This window comes from Ambystoma mexicanum, chromosome 2p (genome assembly GCF_040938575.1).
Source record: "Ambystoma mexicanum isolate Mex_15411 chromosome 2p, UKY_AmexF1_1, whole genome shotgun sequence".
In the NCBI taxonomy this organism is placed as follows: domain Eukaryota; kingdom Metazoa; phylum Chordata; class Amphibia; order Caudata; family Ambystomatidae; genus Ambystoma; species Ambystoma mexicanum.
Window position 1 is genome coordinate 779,748,540 of NC_090923.1, and position 21,624 is coordinate 779,770,163.

General features: G+C 47.3%; 1 protein-coding gene across 4 annotated transcripts in view; it reads left to right on the forward strand.

Moving 5' to 3' along the window:
- LOC138566786 (cytochrome P450 2F2-like) overlaps positions 1 to 21,624 on the forward strand; it is a 376,524-nt gene that overhangs the window by 166,656 nt on the left and 188,244 nt on the right. For 3 of the 4 annotated variants that reach the window (XM_069644438.1, XM_069644439.1, XM_069644436.1), the window contains exons 5-6: positions 7,537 to 7,713; positions 20,868 to 21,009. In XM_069644438.1, coding sequence (XP_069500539.1) covers positions 7,537 to 7,713; positions 20,868 to 21,009 — 319 coding nt within the window. The remainder of the gene's footprint in view (positions 1 to 7,536; positions 7,714 to 20,867; positions 21,010 to 21,624) is intronic. The other variant, XM_069644440.1, reaches the window with a different exon arrangement.

Sequence of the window (21,624 nt, forward strand, 5' to 3'; positions counted from 1 at the left end):
TCATGGCCGAATGAACTGACATGTTCCGCAACATGCTTCCAGTGGGTGTCACGTTGGGCAGCCGTAGTCTGACTATTGGCACCCACTAGCATGTCACGGCTGTGTCCCCGCACGTAGTCCACGAGTAAGTCCAGTTCCTGCTTACAGAAAGGCTTCTTCCTCGACGTGCAGGAGGTTGTGGCTGTGTGTGGGGTCCCAGCCTGTGCTGCAGGTGCAACCTTCCTCCTCTTGGACTGTGGCGCAGACCCTGGCTGGCTAATGCCGCCCTGACCAGTATGGCCAGTGGGTTCGGTGGATTGAGCCGAGGGATTGGCAGGTGGAGGGATGACCAAAGGCCTGACTTGTGTCAGTGGCAGCTGGGTGCCCACTAATGGACCCTGCGCAGCAACATCAGCTGTGGCAGGGTCATTGACCGCAACGGTCCTGGTTGGCAGACTCACAACCGGGGTGCTGTTGGGTGCATCTGCCCCTGCACTTGCCAACACCCGGCTTTTCGGGGCAGCAGATGACATGACTGCCCCAGGGACACGTGTCTTGGTCTGAGCAGCCCGGCGTGCCCCTATGGTTTCCCCCCTGGCCTGTTGGAGATCTACCAAGGGCTCTTCAAGTGCCAACGCAGCCTGCGCTGGCAGACCCTGAGCCTGGGTGGCGGTGTCCACAGCTGCACCTGCAGCTACCGCTACCCTTGGGCCCGTGGCAGTCGATGGAACGGACTGCTGGGTCATACGGGTGCCATTGCCAGATGCAGGAGCTGCATCCCCCGGAACCACAGGGGGTGGTGGCATGGCTGCACCAACACATGGCACAACATTGTGCTCAAGTGGCGCACCCCTGCCTCTTCCCCCTCTGTGGCTGCCCTGGACACCCTGGAGTCCCCCTACTCCATGGTCACCACGGCCACGTCCCCGACCATGCCCGCCACGAGGAGTACGCCCAGCTGAGGCGCCCCTCACCTTTGGTGGCCTCCCAACCATGGCACAGATGTGATAGTGCTGGCACAGATGGAGTGGTGCCAATGGGAGGTGTACACCACAATTGACCTGGGCAATTGGGGTGAAGGGGGTGGGAAGCAAGATGTTAACAGCCCCCTTGCACCTGCAAGGCTGTATGTGACCCCGGTGATGTGGTGACGGGTCACGCAATGCTCAGGCACCCCAAAACTGCAGTAAAACCGTGCACGCAACCCTGCAGCCTACGTGCGTGGATTTGACCTCCCGCAGTACGCGGTGGCACCCAGTAACACGAATAACGCGTACGCGTGGGACACGCAGGCTACGATGACATCAAAAATGGCTGCAATACACAGGGGCACCCGCAGTGGGAAAAGGAGCGTTTGCGACTCACCGTCTGACTAGCGCGATGCAGAAAAACACGCGTAGCCAATACCCCCGCCAAAAGAAGAGATACGTCCTTGAGAGCTGTGAAGTAGATGGCGCGCGAAACAACTGGAAGCAGCAACACACGTCGGTCTCCACGGAAGGCACGTGCAGCGAACTGCTGGGCCCGCTCACCTTTAACCCGTGCTGAGGGAAACGCACGCGGGCGTCACGTCACATGCGGACGTGCAGTTTTTCACACGCGATTACGCACATTACACGCGGACGTGCAGTTTTTCACGCGCGATTACGCGCATTACACGCGGACGTGCAGTTTTCCACACGCGATTAGCCTGGGTACGTGTGTTTCCGGGTGCGCGGGTAGTTCCACACGCGATTAGCCTGGGTACGTGTGTTTCCGGGTGCGCGGGTAGTTCCACACGCGATTAGCCTGGGTACGTGTGTTCCGGGGTGCCGTGAACTTTCACACGCGATTGGTTGAAATCCACGTGTGTTCTGTCATCACGTGCAATGAGGGATACACCCTCGCACGACACGTCACAGACGCGCTCACGCGCTGAGGGCCTTTGGTCCAATGAAAATGCGTATGCGTGCAGACGCGCTTACGCGCTAAGGGCCTTTCCTCGAATTACACGCTGACGTGCAGATTTTTCACGTGCCAAATCACTCCGTATCAAGCTGGCCACGCGAATACACACGGAAGACCACGCTCCTGCCCAGAAGGCCGAATCACTGCCCCCCAGGGCCCCGAGCAGCCTCCCACGTGCCATCTGCTGCTGCTTGCCTGCCTGCCTGCCTGCCTGCCTGCTGCCACCGTGCCCTGCCATTTGGTGCCTGCACATCAGCCATCTGCAGGGGTCCAGTTGCTGTGTCCACCCCTGCTGGAACAGTAGACTCCCGACTGGGATACCAACGCTCCACAGCCCAGCCCCAGGACCCAGTTGCCCACCCACGCCTGCCTCGGGGGTCGCCATGTCGGGGCAAGCACCATCTGAGACCAGTGGCGACCCCCAGCCAGAGAGGCAGAGGGCCACCAGCTTCAGTGAGAAGGAAGTTGGTGTCCTGGTGGAGCATGTCCTGGGGCATTATGATGCCCTCTTCGGAAGACCACGCGCCAACAAGGAAGGACGGGAGAGGATCTGGGACGATGTAGTGGTTGCCATCAACGCGTAGGGGGTGGCAACCCGCGACATCAAGCACATCAAGAAGCGCTGGGAGGACTTGAGGTCCAGGACCCTCAATAAGGCCCGGCGCCTCACGGAGGGGGGCCGGGCACGCCTGAGTGACATCCAGATGAGGGTCCTGGAACGCGTAGACCCAGCGCTCCACGCCCAGATCCTTCGGAGGCAGACCCATCTGGAGTTGGCCGGTAAGTGGCCAAGCATTACTGTGTGAGACAGGGCATGTTTCAGTGTGCTGGTTGTCTGATACCTGCCTGTATGTGTGACATAGGCCATGTACGTATGTGTGTGTGCAGGGACATCATGGTCAGGCATGTGAGTACAGTGATGTGTGAACCACATGGTTGGTGCATGTGTTCTATTGCAACATGGGGGGCTCTGTGCGGAATGGACACATGGAAGCATGGCAGTCTCTGTTCCTGGACATGGGTGGGGGTGAGGGATGGGTGCTGGTCCCATGTACACGTATGGTGTCCATGTGTGTGTGTCTGACCTGCGTGTCTGTGACTTGTAACTGCCATGGATGCATGACACATGTCTGTGACAATGTTCAGATTCACTGATGCAGCCTAGTCATCCTTGTATCCACTGCGTCTGTGGTGTACGAGGCCAGATGGATGGAACTACGGTGAGGTGTGTGCATGTGATGGCAAGACCCATGATGCATGTGAGTTTAAAACCAACATTGTATGAATCATGAGTCCCTTGGTCATGTATGCCAATGTCCATGGCATGCGCCATGCCTGTTACTGTATGTGTTTTGCCTGCACTGACCCATGTGTTGTGGAGGGACATGATGGAAGTGATGTATGACAGTGCCACTCATCTGCTGTTGCTTCCTGTCTAGGGGACCATTGTACAGTACCCTGATGCTTGTGTTCTATGTCTCCCTCTTCACAGTGGCAAGTGAAGAAGAGGGCGGAGGAGGCGATGTGGAGCAGAGCGGCGGGGATGCCACCACGGCTGCAGCGGAAGGGGTGGGTGAGCCCCCACAGGGGCTTGCACCGGCGGAAGACGGCGTGGAGACATCCAGGTTGGTGGTTTCCACAGAGGGGGAGGAGGCCGCTACTGAGCCACACATGGGGCCTGGTGGGGGCATCCCTGCTGTTGCAAGTGGTGCAGTCCAGGGCCAGGGGCAGGAGGCAGCACAGGTCGCCTTGGAGGTGCCTGTGCATGTCACTGTCCCTGACACTGTGACTGCACCACCATGCACCAGCAGGGATGCCCCATCCCAGGCCCGTCCGCAGGTAGGGGAGATGTCCATGTCATCTGACACTCCTCTACCTGCGGACGAGGGGACCCCTGGCCATGTGGAGAGTGTCCTGATTGGTGTCGCGTTGCGCACGGCTGGCATTCGTGATGAGGTGCATGCTTCCCGGGAGGAGCATGCACATCATCACGAAGAGCACCGTGCGTACGTGAACCATTTGGGAGCCGCCATGGTCGGGGGTTTCCTACATGTGTGTGGCCTTCTGGCGACCCTCTCCTCCTCTGTGGAGGCTATGCGCCAGTCGTGCTCCATGCCGTCTTCCGGCCCAGATGCCACCAGGGCCCCCTGTGGACCTGCCCCGACCAACGCAGCCAGCTCGGTGGGGACCCCATCCCTGCCACAGTCGGGAGTCGAAGGTCCAGCAGGGGTGGACACACCAGCAACTGTCCCCCTGCAGATGGAGGATGTGCCGGCATCATCTGGCAGGGCACGTGCACGACGGCATCGGTGGATTCCATCAGCCTGGATGCCGTCGTGCTGGCAGAGGCAGTGGCGTCGGAGGCAGCAGCAGGCTCGACGTGGGAGGCATCATGGCTCGGGGCCATCAAGATCAGAGGGGCAGGCATCGGCCGGAGGGCAGGAGAACCCTGGGATGGCAGTGTCTTCCGTGTGGGAGCAGTTGGTCCAGCGGATAGGTGCGGAGCGGCAGCGGGCGGAAGAGGAGCGGCTCACCATGGTCAGGGCGGAGTTCTCCATGCGTCGGGCGTTGAGGCGGGCTGAGTGCCTCGAGGAAGCTCGCAGGGAGTTTGAGGTGGACACGGGGTTGTCCCTGCGAGACCTCGGGCCCAGGACAGAGTCCCGCCTTCGGGACATCGACATGGAGTTCGATGATGCCCTGGCCGGCAACATCACAGAGTGAGCCGCAGGACTTGCCCGCTGCCATTGTATATAGTTCTTTAGTTAGTTAGTGTTAGGTTTCCTTTATTTTTTAAGTTTTTTTTGGACCGCTCGGACAATGGCCACTTTTCTGTATATATTTTTATTATTAGTTAGTAGTAGTAGGTTTCATTTATGGTGTTGGGCTCATGGACCCTGGGATATTCTTGTACATAGTTTGATGTTTGGAAAACATTTGTTGGATTTATATTTGTGTTCACCATGAGGCAATGGTTTTTCCCTATTTTTTCCCGCATTATTTTTCTTTGGACTACATTAGTTTTTGGATTCCTTTGTTTTTTGATTTTTTCTATTAGTTCTCGGACATGGACCATTTGTTTTGTCATCCCCATTGTTGTGTGTTTTATTTCTTTACTTCATTTTCATCTTTAATACATATATTTATTACTTACATTTGTGGTATTTTCTCATTGGTTTCATGCATGTCATGATATGGGTTTTGACATTCACTTGCACCCATTGTGTATGTGTGTGTGACGGACATGTGTTCATTTACATACTTGCCATTGGAGTTGTATCATGTAATTGCATCTACTATGTGGGTGGATGCAATCCTTGGCTGGGTGTTTGTGCTGGGTATGCTGCCCATTACTGCCATGATTGCGTTTCGTCAGGACCTGGGGGCAGGGGGACATGAGTGGGGGCCTGCAGGGGGGTGGGGGTGCAAGGGGACATGAGTGGGGGCCTGCTGGGGGGTGGGGGTGCAAGGGGACATGAGTGGGACATGGTTGGGGGCCTGCTGGCAGGTGCCCCACAGTGCTGGGGGGTGGGGGTGCAGGGGGACATGAGTGGGGGCCTGCTGGGGGGTGGGGGTGCAAGGGGACATGGTTGGGGGCCTGCTGGCAGGTGCCCCACAGTGTTGGGGGGTGGGGGTGCAGGGGGACATGAGTGGGGGCCTGCTGGGGGGTGGGGGTGCAAGGGGACATGGTTGGGGGCCTGCTGGCAGCTGCCCCACAGTGCTGGGGGGTGGGGGTGCAAGGGGACATGAGTGGGGGCCTGCTGGGGGGTGGGGGTGGTGGGAGACACGGTTGGGGGCGTGGTGGAGGCTGCCCCTGGTGACTGGAGGGGTGGGGGTGGTGGGAGACATGGGTGACATGGGTGGGTGCCTTGTGGAGGCTGCCCCTGGTGACTGGGGGGTGGGGGTGGTGGGAGACATGGGTGGGGGCCTTGTGGGCCCGCACACCCACGTAATACACTGCCCCACTCGCACAGGCCCAATCGCGTGTAGCATTTCTCGCGCACCCCTGAAATCCACGTACCCAGGCCAATCGCGTGTAGCATTTCTCGCGCACCCCTGAAATCCACGTACCCAGGCCAATCGCGTGTAGATTTTCTCGCGCACCCCTGTAATACACGTACCCAGGCCAATCGCGTGTAGAATTTCTCGCGCCCCCCTGAAATCCACGTACCCCGCTCAATCTCGTATTTAACTTCCCGCGCGCCACTTTTTTGATGCGCTGGGACTCTACCGCCTGCCTTCGTGTGGCGGCCGTGTTTCAGCTTGTGCATGTCTTTGGCTGTGCGTGGCTTTGCCCTATTCGATTCCATGAATACGTGTGGTTCGAGTGCGTGTGGGCGTTCCGTCTGCTTCCCTGCAGTACATCCCTAGTTACGCCCATATTTTCGCGTGTTGTTCCCCATTCCGCGCGTTACGCCCCATGTCCCGCCCACTTTCTGGTGTGTGCGCTGAGGTTGTGCGCTTTCACTGTGCGCGTCGCGCACGCCTTTCGCGATGTTGCAGTGACTTGTGCACCATGCACGGGTTTGGCGCACATCCCGCGGTGAACACGCGCAAGGACTTCCATGAATCGCACGCGTGCGTGTGCGCCTGTTTTTTTCCGCTTGCGCATGCTTGCGCGAAGATTTTCGGCGCACGTTTGTTCCATGAATCGGCCCCTGAGTCCCTAATCCCTGATAACTGGTGGCCATTTTTTCCCCTTTTTTCTCGAGTTGAGAAACGGATTAAAAGCCGTTTATCAAATCGAGAAAAAATGCTATTAGCCCGGTAGACATGCCGGGGTACTAATGGCAATAGGACCCTCAGAGGGCAAGGGGGCATTACCAGTCAGGTCATTCCCCAGGGCTACGTTAAAGCCCTCACTTCACTTGGGCTTCTAACTATTGCCTCAGGAGCATTACCCTCGGCAGGTTTCATTGCTTAATTAAAACATCCCATGCAAAATGTAGGTTAATATTTTCTGTCCACTTTCTGGGTGCAATTATCGTTCAGTATAACCACCACTGTTCATTTTCCATCCAGTATTTTTTTTGGACTTCCACTCCATCCCTGTTATGGATTTGAATTCCTATAGCATATGCCTTCTTTGCTAGTTTACACTGGTATGTTTGTGTATGACTGGCATTACCTACACCCTGTGCTGCTTTGGGGAGCCACTTCAACCCTGCTAGAAATTTGAATTCCTACATCATAGCCCTTCTTGCTATCCTTTCCTCTGGTGTGAACATGTTTGTGAATTTGATTGTCTCTCAGAGGATTGCATTTTAAACCATTTGCTGTTCTTACATATACCTAAACTGCTTGCAGTCTGTCATTATCCAACTGCTAACATTTCTTCCAAAACCTGATTATATATCGGATAAGACCTCACCCAAGCATATATAATGATAACAAAGACTTCTGTTATTGTTCTCACATTCCACCTGCTCTTCCCAAGGAGTGTCCATGTTCGCTTAGCCCCTTTTATACTGTGCAGTGGATACAAGGTTTATGACAACATGACCATAATCATGTGAAAACGTCCTTTTGGAAATGGTATGTTTCTTCTTAAAACAATGAAAAGGTTTACCTTATGATGGATCTCTCAATGTGCTTTCTTTATTTTGTTTGCAGATGTACAACATTTACCCAGATATCATGAACTACCTTCCTGGACTTCACCAACGCATTTTTACAAACTTCAATAAGATTTCAAAAGTGATTTTAGATGGAATCAAATCTCATCTGCGAACACATGATCCCAATTGCCCCAGGGACTATATGGACTGTTTTATTACCAAAATGACGGAGGTAGGACATATGATTTTCAATGGTGGTAACGTTGTGCCTGGCAGAGGGATGTTTAAGTTTTAAGTTTGCTTACTAAGCATGAAGGGAAAAATGAAAGGAAGGTGTACCAGCAAATACAGGAAGCACTGCTAATTTTACATTTATCTACCTTAGATACCTTGATGCACTTATCACCCCTTCCAGGCCAATAGGTACATTTGTTAACTGGGACTTTGGACCTTGACTCACTGAATTATTTTTAGACTACAAACATAGTTCAACCCCTACCTGACTGTGAGACAATTACGAAGAATGCCTTATTTAAACCGGCGACGGGTGCTCAACCAATGAGATGCCTGGAAATAAAGAGAGAACTGCCAGTGTCCCATCGGTATTCCACTAGGCACTTGAACTCCTTCCCCAGGTACTGCCACTTTTTTTAGCGCTTTCTCACGTGGCCCCCTCCTATCCCGTCCTCTGTTCCCAACACCCCACAGTCCGACATCCCAAACCCACCGTACCTCTTTCACCTGCCCACTTTCCCACTCCCTGTCTCTGTCCGTCCGTGACCCACCATAGAATTAGAAAAGGGTCTTAGTTCCTTTTCTATTTACTCCGGTGGCAGCCATCTTGTTTATTTTTACAGGAGATTAGGCTCATTCAATACCTGCAGAGCCCTGCTCTTAAAATAAAAGATTAAAACAATTTGCAATCCAAATGGAGGCTTAGCGATTACCATCTTGTCGAGGGCGTACATGGCTGGTAATGCCCCTGAGCCCTCGCTGTTACCCTCCCTTTGCTCGGACCTACCTAGGCTTTGGCTGACAGGCCATTCCACCGCTATACTTCCCCAACATAATGGTCATAACTATAGAACTGTGTGAGAGCTAGTAATTAATTTGTGGCCTGTTCCTTCAGCCACTGCCCACTCCCACAGAAAAGCTAGCCAATTCAGGGACCTCTTCCTTCTCTCTCAACTGCATGCTCTGCTCAGAAAGACTACCTATATGCTGAAAACATTCTTTCACATCCTAAACTAGGAGTGAAAGGGCTGTGTAAATTGGAGCAACTAGGAACCTGTACACCAATAGATACATCCATAACTTGAACAATCACGTTGCAGATAAAATGTAGAATTCATGTCGAAGACACTTCCAAGTCAAATATGACAATCAAGCAGGTAAAAATATGGCTGCATGGCAATAGAGTGAAAAGGTAATGCTTAAGGAGTGGCTGTGGGTGTCTGAACTCCCTTTTAAAAACACGGTTCATCTAAACAGGGCCACTTTTGGGTAGTTTGTTACAGAAGGCATTCAACGTTGTGACATACAACCAATCATTACAGCTATCCTTCCTTGCTAGGCTGGTGTGGCTACCCAAAAAACCCTTTACTGGTCCCATCCTCCTCCTGTCACCACAGTAAATGTAAGTCGTCTAGCCTGCAGAATGTCTGGGTGCCTGAAAACAGCTATGCTGATCCCAATCCTGACCTATAGCAAACCCTTGTTATTCCAAGGCCGAGACTTGCAGCTTCACCATGCACCTTAATGCTGCCCTGCAGATCCCCCTACCTGTTCAATACTGCAACCTCATGCACCAATGTTCATGTGTCTCTTCAATGTCATGCAGCACTACTGATGTCCACGGATTTCATCCCTCACCTAAAACATACCCCGTTATTGCAATACAGAAAACACAATGTTCTAAAAATGAGCGTCAATCTTGACTCACAGCACCTTGTGGTATTTCAATACTCCCCCACCCCCAGGCGGGGGAATCCCATCAATTAACTTCAATCCAGCTGTAGGAAAGTGGATCCCAAAATATATAGAGTATCCCTGTCCAGTGGTGACTGGTGACTTTGAAAGGTGGTGGGGTGGAAATTTTGCAGGACGAATTTGTAAGCGAGCGAGTGCAGCAAGCGAGCCTGCCCCCACATCAAGGGGTTGCGTGGTGGGGGAGTTCCGCCCTCACACATTGGGGAAAAATGGTTTCCAAAATGTGCAAATTACTGCCAAACCCACACAAACACGACCGAAACAGCGTTGGGTTTTAAATTAAGCATTGGCAATGCCAATAGTTTGGACCTTTGTTTAGGCAGTAGGCACGGGAAAGGCACCTGCCAGCACAGCCATAGCAGTATTAACTACCCATTGTTGGTAGGTGCAAAATTTAGCATCTAATATCAATCAGTGCCGGGCAAAAGCTTAAAACGTATGCACAAGCCAAAAACGTTGGCTTTGCCAATGCTTGTTTTAACAGAACTTCATTGAAGGACACACAGAGTGCCTATAAATCTGTGGATGAAGGCAGCCCTGGTAAAACAGCAGCATGTTTACATCTCCAATTAAGTAATTAAGTCTCAAACGACTGCTTTGAACAAACACTGGCAGGCATTTTGAATGCAAAGCAAGGCTTGGTTAAAGGGAGTGGTCAAATTCCTACTGGGCAATGCATTAATTGACTTGCAGTGATTTACGCATGAAGGCGGGACTCAGATGGTCCACTGTCTACAGTGGACATTTTTTTTGTAGTGAAAAACATGCTTTTATTTTAAAGATGCAAAGCATAGGCAGCCACAAGATCGTTTTCTCGCCGCACATTTGCACTTTGCTGCCCCATTAATGGAAACATTATTTTCTTGCTTAAAATAACGTGTTGATTCAGCACAAATCGAGCACTCTGTGAACCTCCTTGCTAGCCTGTATTTTGTTACAGTTGTGAATGTCGGTCGTGTTGTTAAGAGTACGTGTGACCTTTGTTTCTGTTTGCTCAGGGCCTTGAGCTGCTGCCTGCCACATGATTGCTTGATTTTAGCCACACCCATCCCATTTTGGGAACTTGCTTAATGAGCAATATGTTGGCCTGTACAGATATAGTTTACTTGGTATTACTGATTTCTGCGATCCTGCCCTTCCTGTGGATGGGAGCCGAGGATTGCGGGGGAGGGTGGAGATGGTGGGTGTTCTTGGAGTCCCTCATTCTCATTTAAATAAAATCATATGGGTCTGCCTCTGGCCAGTAGTGACCGTAGCAAGTAGGGGCAGAATATATGTAATCCCACCCCTTCCTTTGTTGTGAGTCTTGTTGCATTTTCACAAATGTGTGCAGAGACAACATTGAAATCCTAGACAAACTTTTGGAGGTTGAAAGGAACCTGCAGCACCCATTGCTCAATCGGCTTGTGCCCATTTTTTTAATATAGCTATTAATGATGTTCTTCTGAAAAGAAGAATACATTGGGAGACGGTGCGCTGAGATATTCTCATGGGAGGTACTACTGTCGCACTATCACCAATGGCTGCCATGCAGGGTTGCTACAATAGATTCGGGGCTTGGTTATGCTGTGCTGGAAAGGACGCAGCCCCCTACTTCCCAGATAATTTGCACACTACCTCATGCACTGTGAATCGATGAACATCCTGCTGCTCTGTATCTAAAATGAGAACCATGCTACCCAAATGTGCATTCATACTGTAAGAGGATTCAATTCAACACTACAGCTAAGTCAATGCCTAGTCTGGGATACTGAATGGAAACCCTTATTGATATATCTTTACGTCCAGTTCATGCGTTCTGGATGACTACCCCTATATAACACCCCTCTCTTGGAATCCCCCTGACCCCACTGAGCCAAGAAGTAGTTCTGTTTTTCAAGTTTAAAAGGTTTATTTGATAATTTAAACAATATATATATATATATATATATATATATATATATATATATATATATATCACACCTTATAATAAATTAATAATTGAATATCACACTTAATCTGAGCAGTAATCAATAATGGATAGTCCGGCACTAGCACACTTCTTTATAATCAATGATGAGTGGTTATAGGATGGATACGATAGCGACAATACTTTTATGGTTTCAAATGGATGCAATGTGGAATGAAAATGCAATACAGAAAATACTCAATATGATTTCAACAACACAATGTAATCACTTTTCTCTGGCAATCCACTTCCCCCCTTATGCAATATAAGGAGATGGAAAGGAGAGCACACAGTTCTCAGGAATGCAATCAATACAATACGAAATTCAGTTCCCCCCCAGCAAGCTTAGAGGAAAACAGGTCGGAGTTTTAAACACAGGCCCAAAATGCTTTGAATGTGGTTTGCAAGGAAGTGAAAAATATGCTAAAATGCTTTTAATTCCCTCTAGAGGTTCAGGGTGAGTGATAGATACTTTGAATGAGTTCAGGATCACTTTAGCAATGCTCTATGAATGGTTGTCAGGTTGCAAAATGTCAAATCGCGGCAGATTTTTCCGAGTGCGCCGGGCGCGATTACAAAGGAACTACAAGGAGTAGCACTATCGTTTTGGGGTCCAAGGACAGCCTAGGGTCTCAGCTTCCAGATGAAAGTTAAATTTCGTTCCTAACCCAAACGGTTCCGGAGTTATGAACGATTTAGTAAAGGTAGATTTTCGGATTTAAAACAACTCAAAATGACAAGTGACAGCGTGCAACTTTGGAATTACATATGACAGCTCGCAGCTTAAGAATGACAGGTGACAGGATCTCTAGGAGACAGTTCTACTCAAGTTAAAATAGCTTGCATTAGATTATTTTAACTAAGAGATTGGTTCTTAAGAGGCAAACGAATTTTTAGCAAGGAAAGCAAGGAAGCTGCTGTTTTCACACGTGGCTGGATTTTGAACCAAATCGCAAATCGTGTTAAAATTTGCGAGTGCGAGAATCGTGATTACGGCAATAGTATGAGGAGTAGGAAGTCGGTTCTAGGCTTCTTGAAAAGTTGAGATTCTAAGCTTTCAGAGGAAAGTTAAACCAAGTTTAGACCGGCTTTTCAAAAATACTTTATTTAACATTGCTGTGCTGAACCAATTTCAAGAAAAAGATGATAAAATCTTGAATGTTGCAAAGTTTCTCTCATTCCAACTCGACTTGCTGTCAACAGTGAGGTCAGTGTCCACCATTGTCATCACATTTAGATGTTTTCTCTACCAATTATTATGTATGTAAATTGTCACTAGCTACATTGATCTGACAAGCCAATCCGATATTGTGTTTTACAGTGGGTCCGAAGAACAATATTACACGAAAGGAGGGGTATTTCTATCCAACATAACATCACTAAATCAGTACCATTGTCCTGAAGACGGCTATAACAGCAAAGAAAGTCACTAGAGATAGTGCCTTATTCAACGCAATATACCAATACATATGTCGACCATCTAAAGGGTTATAAATATCTTACCCCGCATGACAGAGACTTGTAATGTTATATCTCTGCAACAACCTACCTCGTGATCGTGCATTAGCAACATGCATTGAAAATGTCAAACAATTATTTTTCCATAGTATAACCACCATGGACTTTGAATCAACTGTTGAACGTACGAACCCCACCTGGATAAAAGTTGTTTTTTCCTTTTTAATTGAAGACCATCTGGAATTTAGTTATTCCATGATGTTTTTTTTTTATACTTTGCTTGTAATTTTGTAATTGTGTAATACATTTTGTATTTTTTGACATGCTTTTTTTATTTGGTAGAGTCACTTGAAATTATTAATTTGCTCCTGAAATTTAATTGAGGTATGCTGTGAGACTCTGATGGCACACTGACTTAATACAAGTCTTTGCTTGAGAATAGGGGTAACTATCTTCTATGTGCTTGATCCTTATACTTACCAGGCTGTAGGGGTTTTTCTCTTTTGGGTAAATTCGGGATTTGGTGATATTTTCTTAACCTGATATTTTGGCAGTAAACTGGCAGTAAACTGGTCTTATCATTAGAGATAGTTCAGTATTACCTTATTTTGGTGATATGGTGTTAGCTTATATTGGCGGTAATTTTTAGTGGCATCTTATTTTCATGGTATTTTTAGAATTACCTTATTTTTGTGGTATAGTGGTGAGCATATCTTTTTTTATACTAACGCCCCATCATAGAACTAACCCTCCCTTGTTACAATTGTGACCCCTTTTTTGGCTGTCTGCAGGTACTCTGTGGATTTAGCACGTTTAGGGAACCCAGTGGGTTTATTCAGAATGCCACTTATTGAATATAACCCCTGTTACTGTCTTATGTACATTCAGTAACCTATGTGCTCTGATGCACCACTTTCTCTTCACAGCATGCAGAAAAAAGCGCATTCACACTCACACAACCTTCTGTCTTGCTTATTTGTATATATTTACTGGTGTCCTAAACTTGTCCCATGTGGTAAATGAGGTAGCAAAATTATTTACTACATTGTTATAACACTAGCATTATCCATTGATTTTTCCCCTAATACAGTAAACATGGGAGACGTAAAATAAAACCAATAAAGTTGCACCAGCTTTGCTTTTTGTTATAATATTGGTCTTTGTTATACACAATCCAGAATAATACAAATAAACATATGCTTACCAACAGCGAGCATAACCTCGTCTTCTAGAAAATAAACACAGTGAAGAAAACAAGCATATGGCAACATGGAAGAAATAAAAACATTGTATACAATTGTTTTTTAAATAAATACATCAAAAAGATATAAAAATAAAAAAAACATCGCAAAGTTAACTCAGTGTGCATCATTTTCTTAGCCAGTGCAAACATGCTTAGAGAAACATGATATTTTGCTTTTTAAAGTTTACTGATTACACTGTCTTTCAATAGGTGTAATGCATCTCATACATTCTCACGCTCCTCATCTTTGACCTGACTCACCAAAATGTGTGAATTCTGAAGCACTTGCCACCAGAGCTTTATCTATGCGAACCTCCCTCACACAGCTCAGCCCACGGACACCGCCTTTGGAATTCTTTCTACTTCGAAGCCAGTAGCCCAGCACAGCCTCTTCTGCCTGGCATATCAGCTGTCTTCAAAACTGCATCTCTGAAGCCCACCTCCCAGGGAGACACCGACAGCACTTGAATCTCTGGCAGAACTGTTCGCAATCAGATCCCAAGCAGCTCTGCCTATTATTTTACCCAGATCATTAAAAAAAACTCTGTCTGTCACTCTTGGGTTAGCCCTCTTTTGACATCAGCTCTTCCACCCCTTCATTTACCAATCAAATTACAAGAATTTTCTGCACTATTTCTTCGCCTGTTTAGAACAATGAAGACTTCAGTATGACATTGTTTAATTTGGTTCCTGCTGGTGCATATTTCCCCATAGAATAAACTAACATGGAATGAATCTCACTTTGTTTAGAACTGCATTATATGTTAGATGAGCAGTTAATGAGTTAGTGGGACAAATTAGTATAGGATTAGTTAATTATGTTTTTTTTAATGTAGTCCCACACTGATGAAAACATCACAATTGTAAAATATGCACATTTTTAAAATGACAGCACACTGTACTAAATGCTTCTAAAACTAAACCCATTTTGCTGGTTTGGCTAAATGCTTTTATTGCTAAAAAGCTGTGCCTCACACCTACTCTGAAATGGCTGAATTTACATACTACCCAATGAAACCCCCACCTTTGCTCTTTTTGCATGAAGTATTCCTATAAGGCGTAGGACATCATCTTGAGCACTATAAGTAATACAAGTAACAAGCATTGACAAGGCCAATATTTTTGGCATTTATTACTGTTCTTTGCATTTTGCATTTATAGGCAATAAGGTGCAAGGAGGAGAGTGCAACTTTTCAAAGGAGGATGCGATAAGCGGTACGGGTGTGCAAGAGAATGAGAAAGAAGGAGAACAGAGCAAGGGAGAAAATAATTGAGAGGGGGTGCCATTGATGATGAGCAAGAGGAAATTTGAGTGAGAAAGGTTGAGAGTGAGAGGGTAAGAAATAAAGTGGCATTGTGAGAGGAATGGTGAGAGTGGGTAGAGAGTTGAGGTGCAGTGGGGGTGCGTTGCAGAGAAAGATGGGTGGGTTGGGGTACAGAGAGTGGTGGCAGGGTGGGAATGAGGAAAGAGAGAGTGGAGGTAGAGTGGGTGGGGGTAGATAGTGGGAGTATGGTGGGTGGGTTGGGGTTGACAGTGGAGGTCTGATGTGTCCCAGTAGAGAGTGGAGTTAAGGTGGATAAAGTGGAGGCATAGTGGGTGGGTTTGGGTAGAGAGTGCAGATAGTGTGGGTGGGTCATAGAGTGAGTGGGGGTATGGTAGGTAGGTGGTGTTAGAAAGTGGGCTTAGGGTGGGTGAGTGGGGGTAGAAAGAGTGGATTGGGGTAGAGAGAGTTGAGATAGAGTGGGTGGCTGGGGGTCGAAAGAGTTGGGGTAGGGTAAGATGACTGATAGGGGGTGGTTTGGTTGCATTAGGCAGAGGGAGAGTTGAGGTAGTGTGGGCGGGTGTGGTAGAGAGTGTGGTGGGAGGGTGGGCAGTGGTACAGAGAGTGGAGGTGGTACAGAGAGTGGAGGTTTGTAGAGAGAGTGTAGGTAGGGTGGGTATAGAGAGAGTGTAAATAGTGTGGGTGGGTGGGTGTAGATAGAGTGAGGAAGGGGAGTGATTGTGGGTAGGGAGAGGGGAGGTAGGTAGAGTGAGGGTAGAGAGATAGGAGGTAGGGTAGGTGGGTTGAGGTACAGAGAGTGGGCATATGGTGGAGTAGACAGGGTGGGTAAAGGGTGTGTGGGTGGGGTTAGGGTGGGTGGTGGTAGACACAGTGGGTGGGGGTAGAGAGACTGGCGATCGGGTGGGTGACAGTAGAGTGGGTGAGGATTGTGTGGGTGGAGTAGAAAGTGTCAGGGTAGAGTATGTGAGTGGGGTAGAGAGAGTGGGGGTATGGAGAGAGCCTGGGTAGGTTGCGAGGGATGTGGTTGAGAGAGCAAGGGTAGCGTGGGTGTTGGTTTTGTAGAGAAGTTGGGGGTAGGGTAGGGTGAGGGATTGGGGGTAGGGTAGGGTAAGTCATTGGGTGTGGGGTGGGTGGGTAGTTGTATAGAGAATGGAGGTAGGTGGGTGGGTGTAGAGAGAGTGGAGGTTGTAGAGGGAGTGGAGGTATGGGGGGTGAGTGTGGGTACAGAGAGTGGAGGTGAGGTGGGGCAGAGAAGGTGGGGGTAGGGTGTGTATGCAGGGGTAACGAGATTGGAGATTGGGTGGGTGAGGGTAGAGTGGGTGGAGATTGGGTGGATGGGCATAGAATGGGTGGGGTAAGGTGGGTTGGTGTGGAGGGAGTGGGGGTTGTGTGGGATTAGATAGAGTGGGCTTAGAGTGAGTGGATGGGGTAAAGTGAGTGGAGGTAGAGCGAGCTGGGGTAGCATGCGTGGGATGGGATAGAGCGAGTTGGAGTTAGAGTGGATGAGTGTAGAGAGAGTAGGGGTAAGGTGGGTGGTAGTAGACAGGGTGGGGTTAGGGAGGGTGGGTTCAGTAGAGAGAGCGGGATTGGGTGTATGAGGTTAGACAGGGTGGTGATTGGGTGGAGGGGTTGGGGTAGAGAGTGTGGGGGTAGTAGAGAGAATGGTGGTAGAGAGGGTGAAGGTGGGGCAGGTGGAAATGGGTAGACTGAGTGGGGTAAGGGTGGGTTGGTCTGGTAGAGAGAGTCGGGTTGGGTGTGTGAGGTTAAAGAGAGTGGTAATTGAGTGGATAGGTTTGGGTAGACATAGTGGGGGTAGTAGAGACAGTGTGGGTAGAGAGGGTTGAGGTAGGGCAGGTGGACATTGTTAGACTGGGTGAGGTTAGGGTGTGTGGGAGGGGGTAGAAGGAGTGGGGTTGGGTGGGTTTGCTTAGAGAGGGTGGTGATTAGGGAGGTCGGGATAGAGAGGGAGGTCATAGAGTGAGAGTGTGGGGTTAGGGTTGGTAGGGTTGGGTGAGTGGGGTGTTCGAACGTGTGGGGCTAGGGTGGGTGGGTGATGGCAGTTGGTTGTGGGAAAATAAAGAACAAAGCAGTCTTGTCAAAAGTAGCCCAAAATAGTCCAAACAAAACCCAACCAGCTCTCATAATGGTGGTGGGGTGGGTGGTGGTGGGGGGCTTGGGAGTGAGGTGGGTGGGGGTAGAGAGAGTGGGGGTGGGGTTATAGAGAGTGGGTGTTTGTGTAGAAAGTCAGCCTCAGGCGGACAACAAAATATAAGCCACCAACCATAGCCCAAATACAGCCCACACATCTACAGTAACTAGCCTGAAATGGCTCAATATGAAATCACTGTGCAGCTGGGAAATGGAAATCCCAGCACCTGACTTGTTCTTTGCAATGCTGTTCATTGAGTAGAACGGCAGAGGAGTTTGGGAAAAGAGATTTGAGTTATTTGTCATTTTTTTGTCATGGCATTGCCTGTTCCTATGCCAACCAGATATTCCCATTTCAGAGCACCCATTCCCTCTCTCTTTCTTCTGTAGCAATGATTTTTGAAACTTTTTGGGGCAAGCACCACACACATTTGCCAAAATCAAAAATGCATCTGGATGAGGCTGAGCTGAGCTCTGTTCTGGTCCATGTGATTTCCCTCTATCTGGAGTGTGGCTACCTAGGACAACAGGGAACTGGCAAAAACAGGGAGACTGTTAGGAATCGTGCCAATAACAACTGGAAAATGTGTGGCCCCCGTCTCCTCTAAGCACAGATTACCTCCGTTTCTTGTTATAGCCAAACAATGATATGAGCATACTTAGTCGACATGTATGAAGTGATTTGGCAAGAAAAAAACGGGAATTATCAAGATCAAAACATAACTGGTATTTGGCACAGATGGGAGAAAACATTTGAAGCATGATTAAGCGCCAATGTAATAGCCCATTGATACCTGTCATGAAACTATATGATATGATATGATATTGCATTTATGGATACACAAGTGTTTCAAGGCGTGACGAGGCAGGGGGGGGAACAAGGGGACACAGACAACGATCCTACTAGGCCAGGTGTCATTCAGATCGCGCAAGTGCAGGGTAGAGGGGAAGGGAAAAAGTGCAAAGGGAAAGGGAGAGGAGAAGTGCAGTACAGGTTTAGTAGAAACAAGATAAATAATAAGGGCCAGCTGCTGGCAAGTGCAAGATAAGTGCAGACAAGTGCTGGGAAGGGGGGCTTTAGGGATACAGAGACAGTCCCACAGTGCAGGGGTTGCCAGGGAGGCAGTGCAGAAAAGAGTGGCTGGGCCACCAACCGGGAAATGGCTGTGATCATGAGCATGATATCTACATAACCATTGTTGGCAATTGACAGTGTTCAGAAATCTATTTTACCATTATGTGGATAGATTGTAGGAGCGCCTTGACTGTGATTGGTCAGCAGTCTGATCAATATTTATCATTAAAATGTTATTTGCCTATGCACCAGGTATGATCAGACAATGGTCCGGCTATAATTTAATGCTATGGACATGATTTATCATGTTGCAAAACCAGTTTGAGAGTGGTTTGACAAAGGCATGGGTTTGGTGTGTGCATAATCTGCAGCTTTATATCTGTGATCTTGCATTCCTGCCGTTTTAACTCTCCTCACTTTGCATTGTGCAGCTTTCCTTTTCTGAACATGAATGAAGGACCACTTATGCTAGAAGACATAGTGATATGAGCTGAAAAGGCATGACATATTGCATTTCTGACACCCAGTATGGGACAACATGTGATCAACATTTCAGTTATACTGCAGTAAGGTGTATGGAGATGATCTGCACTTATACACAAAGCAATATTAAAAACATGAGAATAAGGTGGCACACCAAGGGGAACCGTAGCCATAAGCAGGACATCATGCAGCTAGACTCGGTGACTACTCCAAAGAGATTGTTCCTCAGTGTCTCTGATAACGCACCTATCACTTTCAAAACCCTTTACAGTCACTCTATTTGGCATCTCCGACATTAACCAAAGTCCATATCTACCAGCACAGGAATGATCCTAAGAGAGGGTGAAATTACCATCAGCAAAACAAGAAAGAGTAATTAATCTGTTATTCGCAGAGCAGATTTTTTTTCTGATCGAAGTGTTGGGCAATTTTGCAACAAAATGTAAGCTAATTTAGGGGGCCTACATTTTTTGCAGACATCCACATCCAACTGGTCATAAAATACTACATTTTGGTGGATAAATGCCTGAAAGGAACAATGGCAAAATTAGAAAAGCAGACAGTTTGGGCCAGAACTCGCCATTTTCTCTGTAGAGCAAATTTCAGCCATTTCGCCCAAACCAAAGCCTTACCCTGCAGAGATACATTTTCAGATGCACCCGGCTGAAGTCAGCCTCATTAAGCACTTAAAGTATGTTCTGCACAAAAGCCCTCTTAATAGTTATAAACATCTGAATCAAAATGTTTCTTGACTGAGAGGAACATAATTTTAAACTGAGAATAACCTCACTCGCTGCCTAACCTTGAAGTCAGTAAAAAAAATCAGACCTTCAGAATTAAAAACATTTCTAACCAGAGCCCTTGCTTAGTCTAAGATTATGGCACTTCGATTCCTATGGAGACTTTAGTACATTGTATCCAGCAGGCGATAAACACATTAAAAATAAACAAAGGGGCAAGCGTGGGGATTTGAGATTGTGAGGCCTATTGCATATAGCATTATCATTTCACTAGAAGAGATTTTATGCCAGAACATTCTTCTAGGATTTGCTTCGACTTCAGATAATATTTTCATTTTACATGCTGATATTGAATGGAAAAGATCAGCTGAGAGACAATACATCGAAATCAAATGTGCAGCCAATTGTTTTGCAGTTTCAAAAAATGCATCCATTTGCTTGCATGCTGCCACATAATGATGCTTGGGCCTCTTAAACAATATTACACAATGCATGGAAGGAATCCGAGAGTCACTTCAAAAGGGACAACCCTTCCCAATCTGTTCAAATTAAACAGTGCAAATCCAAGTGAAAATAAAAAAAAATCTCTCAAAGCAAAGGGGAGCTCAAAACTGCCAACCAAGATGTACAAATGACCACGGAGCATGTGGGAACCTATGGCAATATTTCAAAGGGATAACTTAAAATCTGGGGCAGGAAATGCATATTTGATGTAGAAAGACACAAAAGCAGACATTCACTTGGGGAAAGTGTACTTACCCTTGTCTTTAGCATTAATTTCTCCTCCTCAGGAACCCAACGTCTTAATATACTGAGACGTAATCATGGAAGAAAACCTTTGTATCACCAGGAGTTCTTTAAACAAGGGCTTCTAATTCCAAAGTATGACATGCCAGAATAGCAACAGGGCACACCTACTTAGTAGTTTGGGATGCTTCTGTTTCAAACAATTCATTTCACAGATCAGAACCATATTCTGCCAGCCTGGTTATTAATCCGTACATCTTTAATCTTTCCAGGAAAAGAACAAACCATTACCTTACTTTAATGACATGTCCATGCTAATGTCTATCCAGAATCTTTTGTTTGGTGGGACAGAAACTGTGAGCACCACCCTGAGATATGGATTCCTAATATTGATGAAATATCCTCAAATAACACGTAAGTATGAAGAACCAACACCATTAACTTTGTAATTAAATATGTGCAACAAATAAAACATGTTTGGTCAGTGATTTGTAGACCAATACTATCTTTGGTAATTTCACCTTCATATCGTATGCAAATAAGTTTGCAATGGGCTGGTTGCCATCTAAAAAAGCAAAGGGGTCTAACTGAAAATGTAACCCTGTTGTTTTGTATTTGTGGCTTTGAACCACATTCACACGTTTTATAAATGCTGTGGCATGTCGTTTTTTTTTATATAGGTACTGATCTGTGTGAATTATATACAGCATTAAATTTTTATTTTCTTGCTGTTGATTTCCCATTGACAAATAAAGCAAAACAATACTGTAGGCAATGTGACATTTGATGATGTGTTATCGCCAATCTAGGTGTATCAGTGATTCTATGACAAGACCGGAGGCAAGCATTATGCTTAATCTTCTTTAACGCTGCTTAACAACAGCTTTTTAAATCTTTATTTCATTATTTTTTGTAAGTTTTTTTACAGTTGAAAGTGCCCAACTGACACAAAAAACAAAACTTCAACCAGGTAAACATGAAGAAACCAGAGGGGTGAAGCAAATACGTCTCCCATGATCCCCAGTAGGC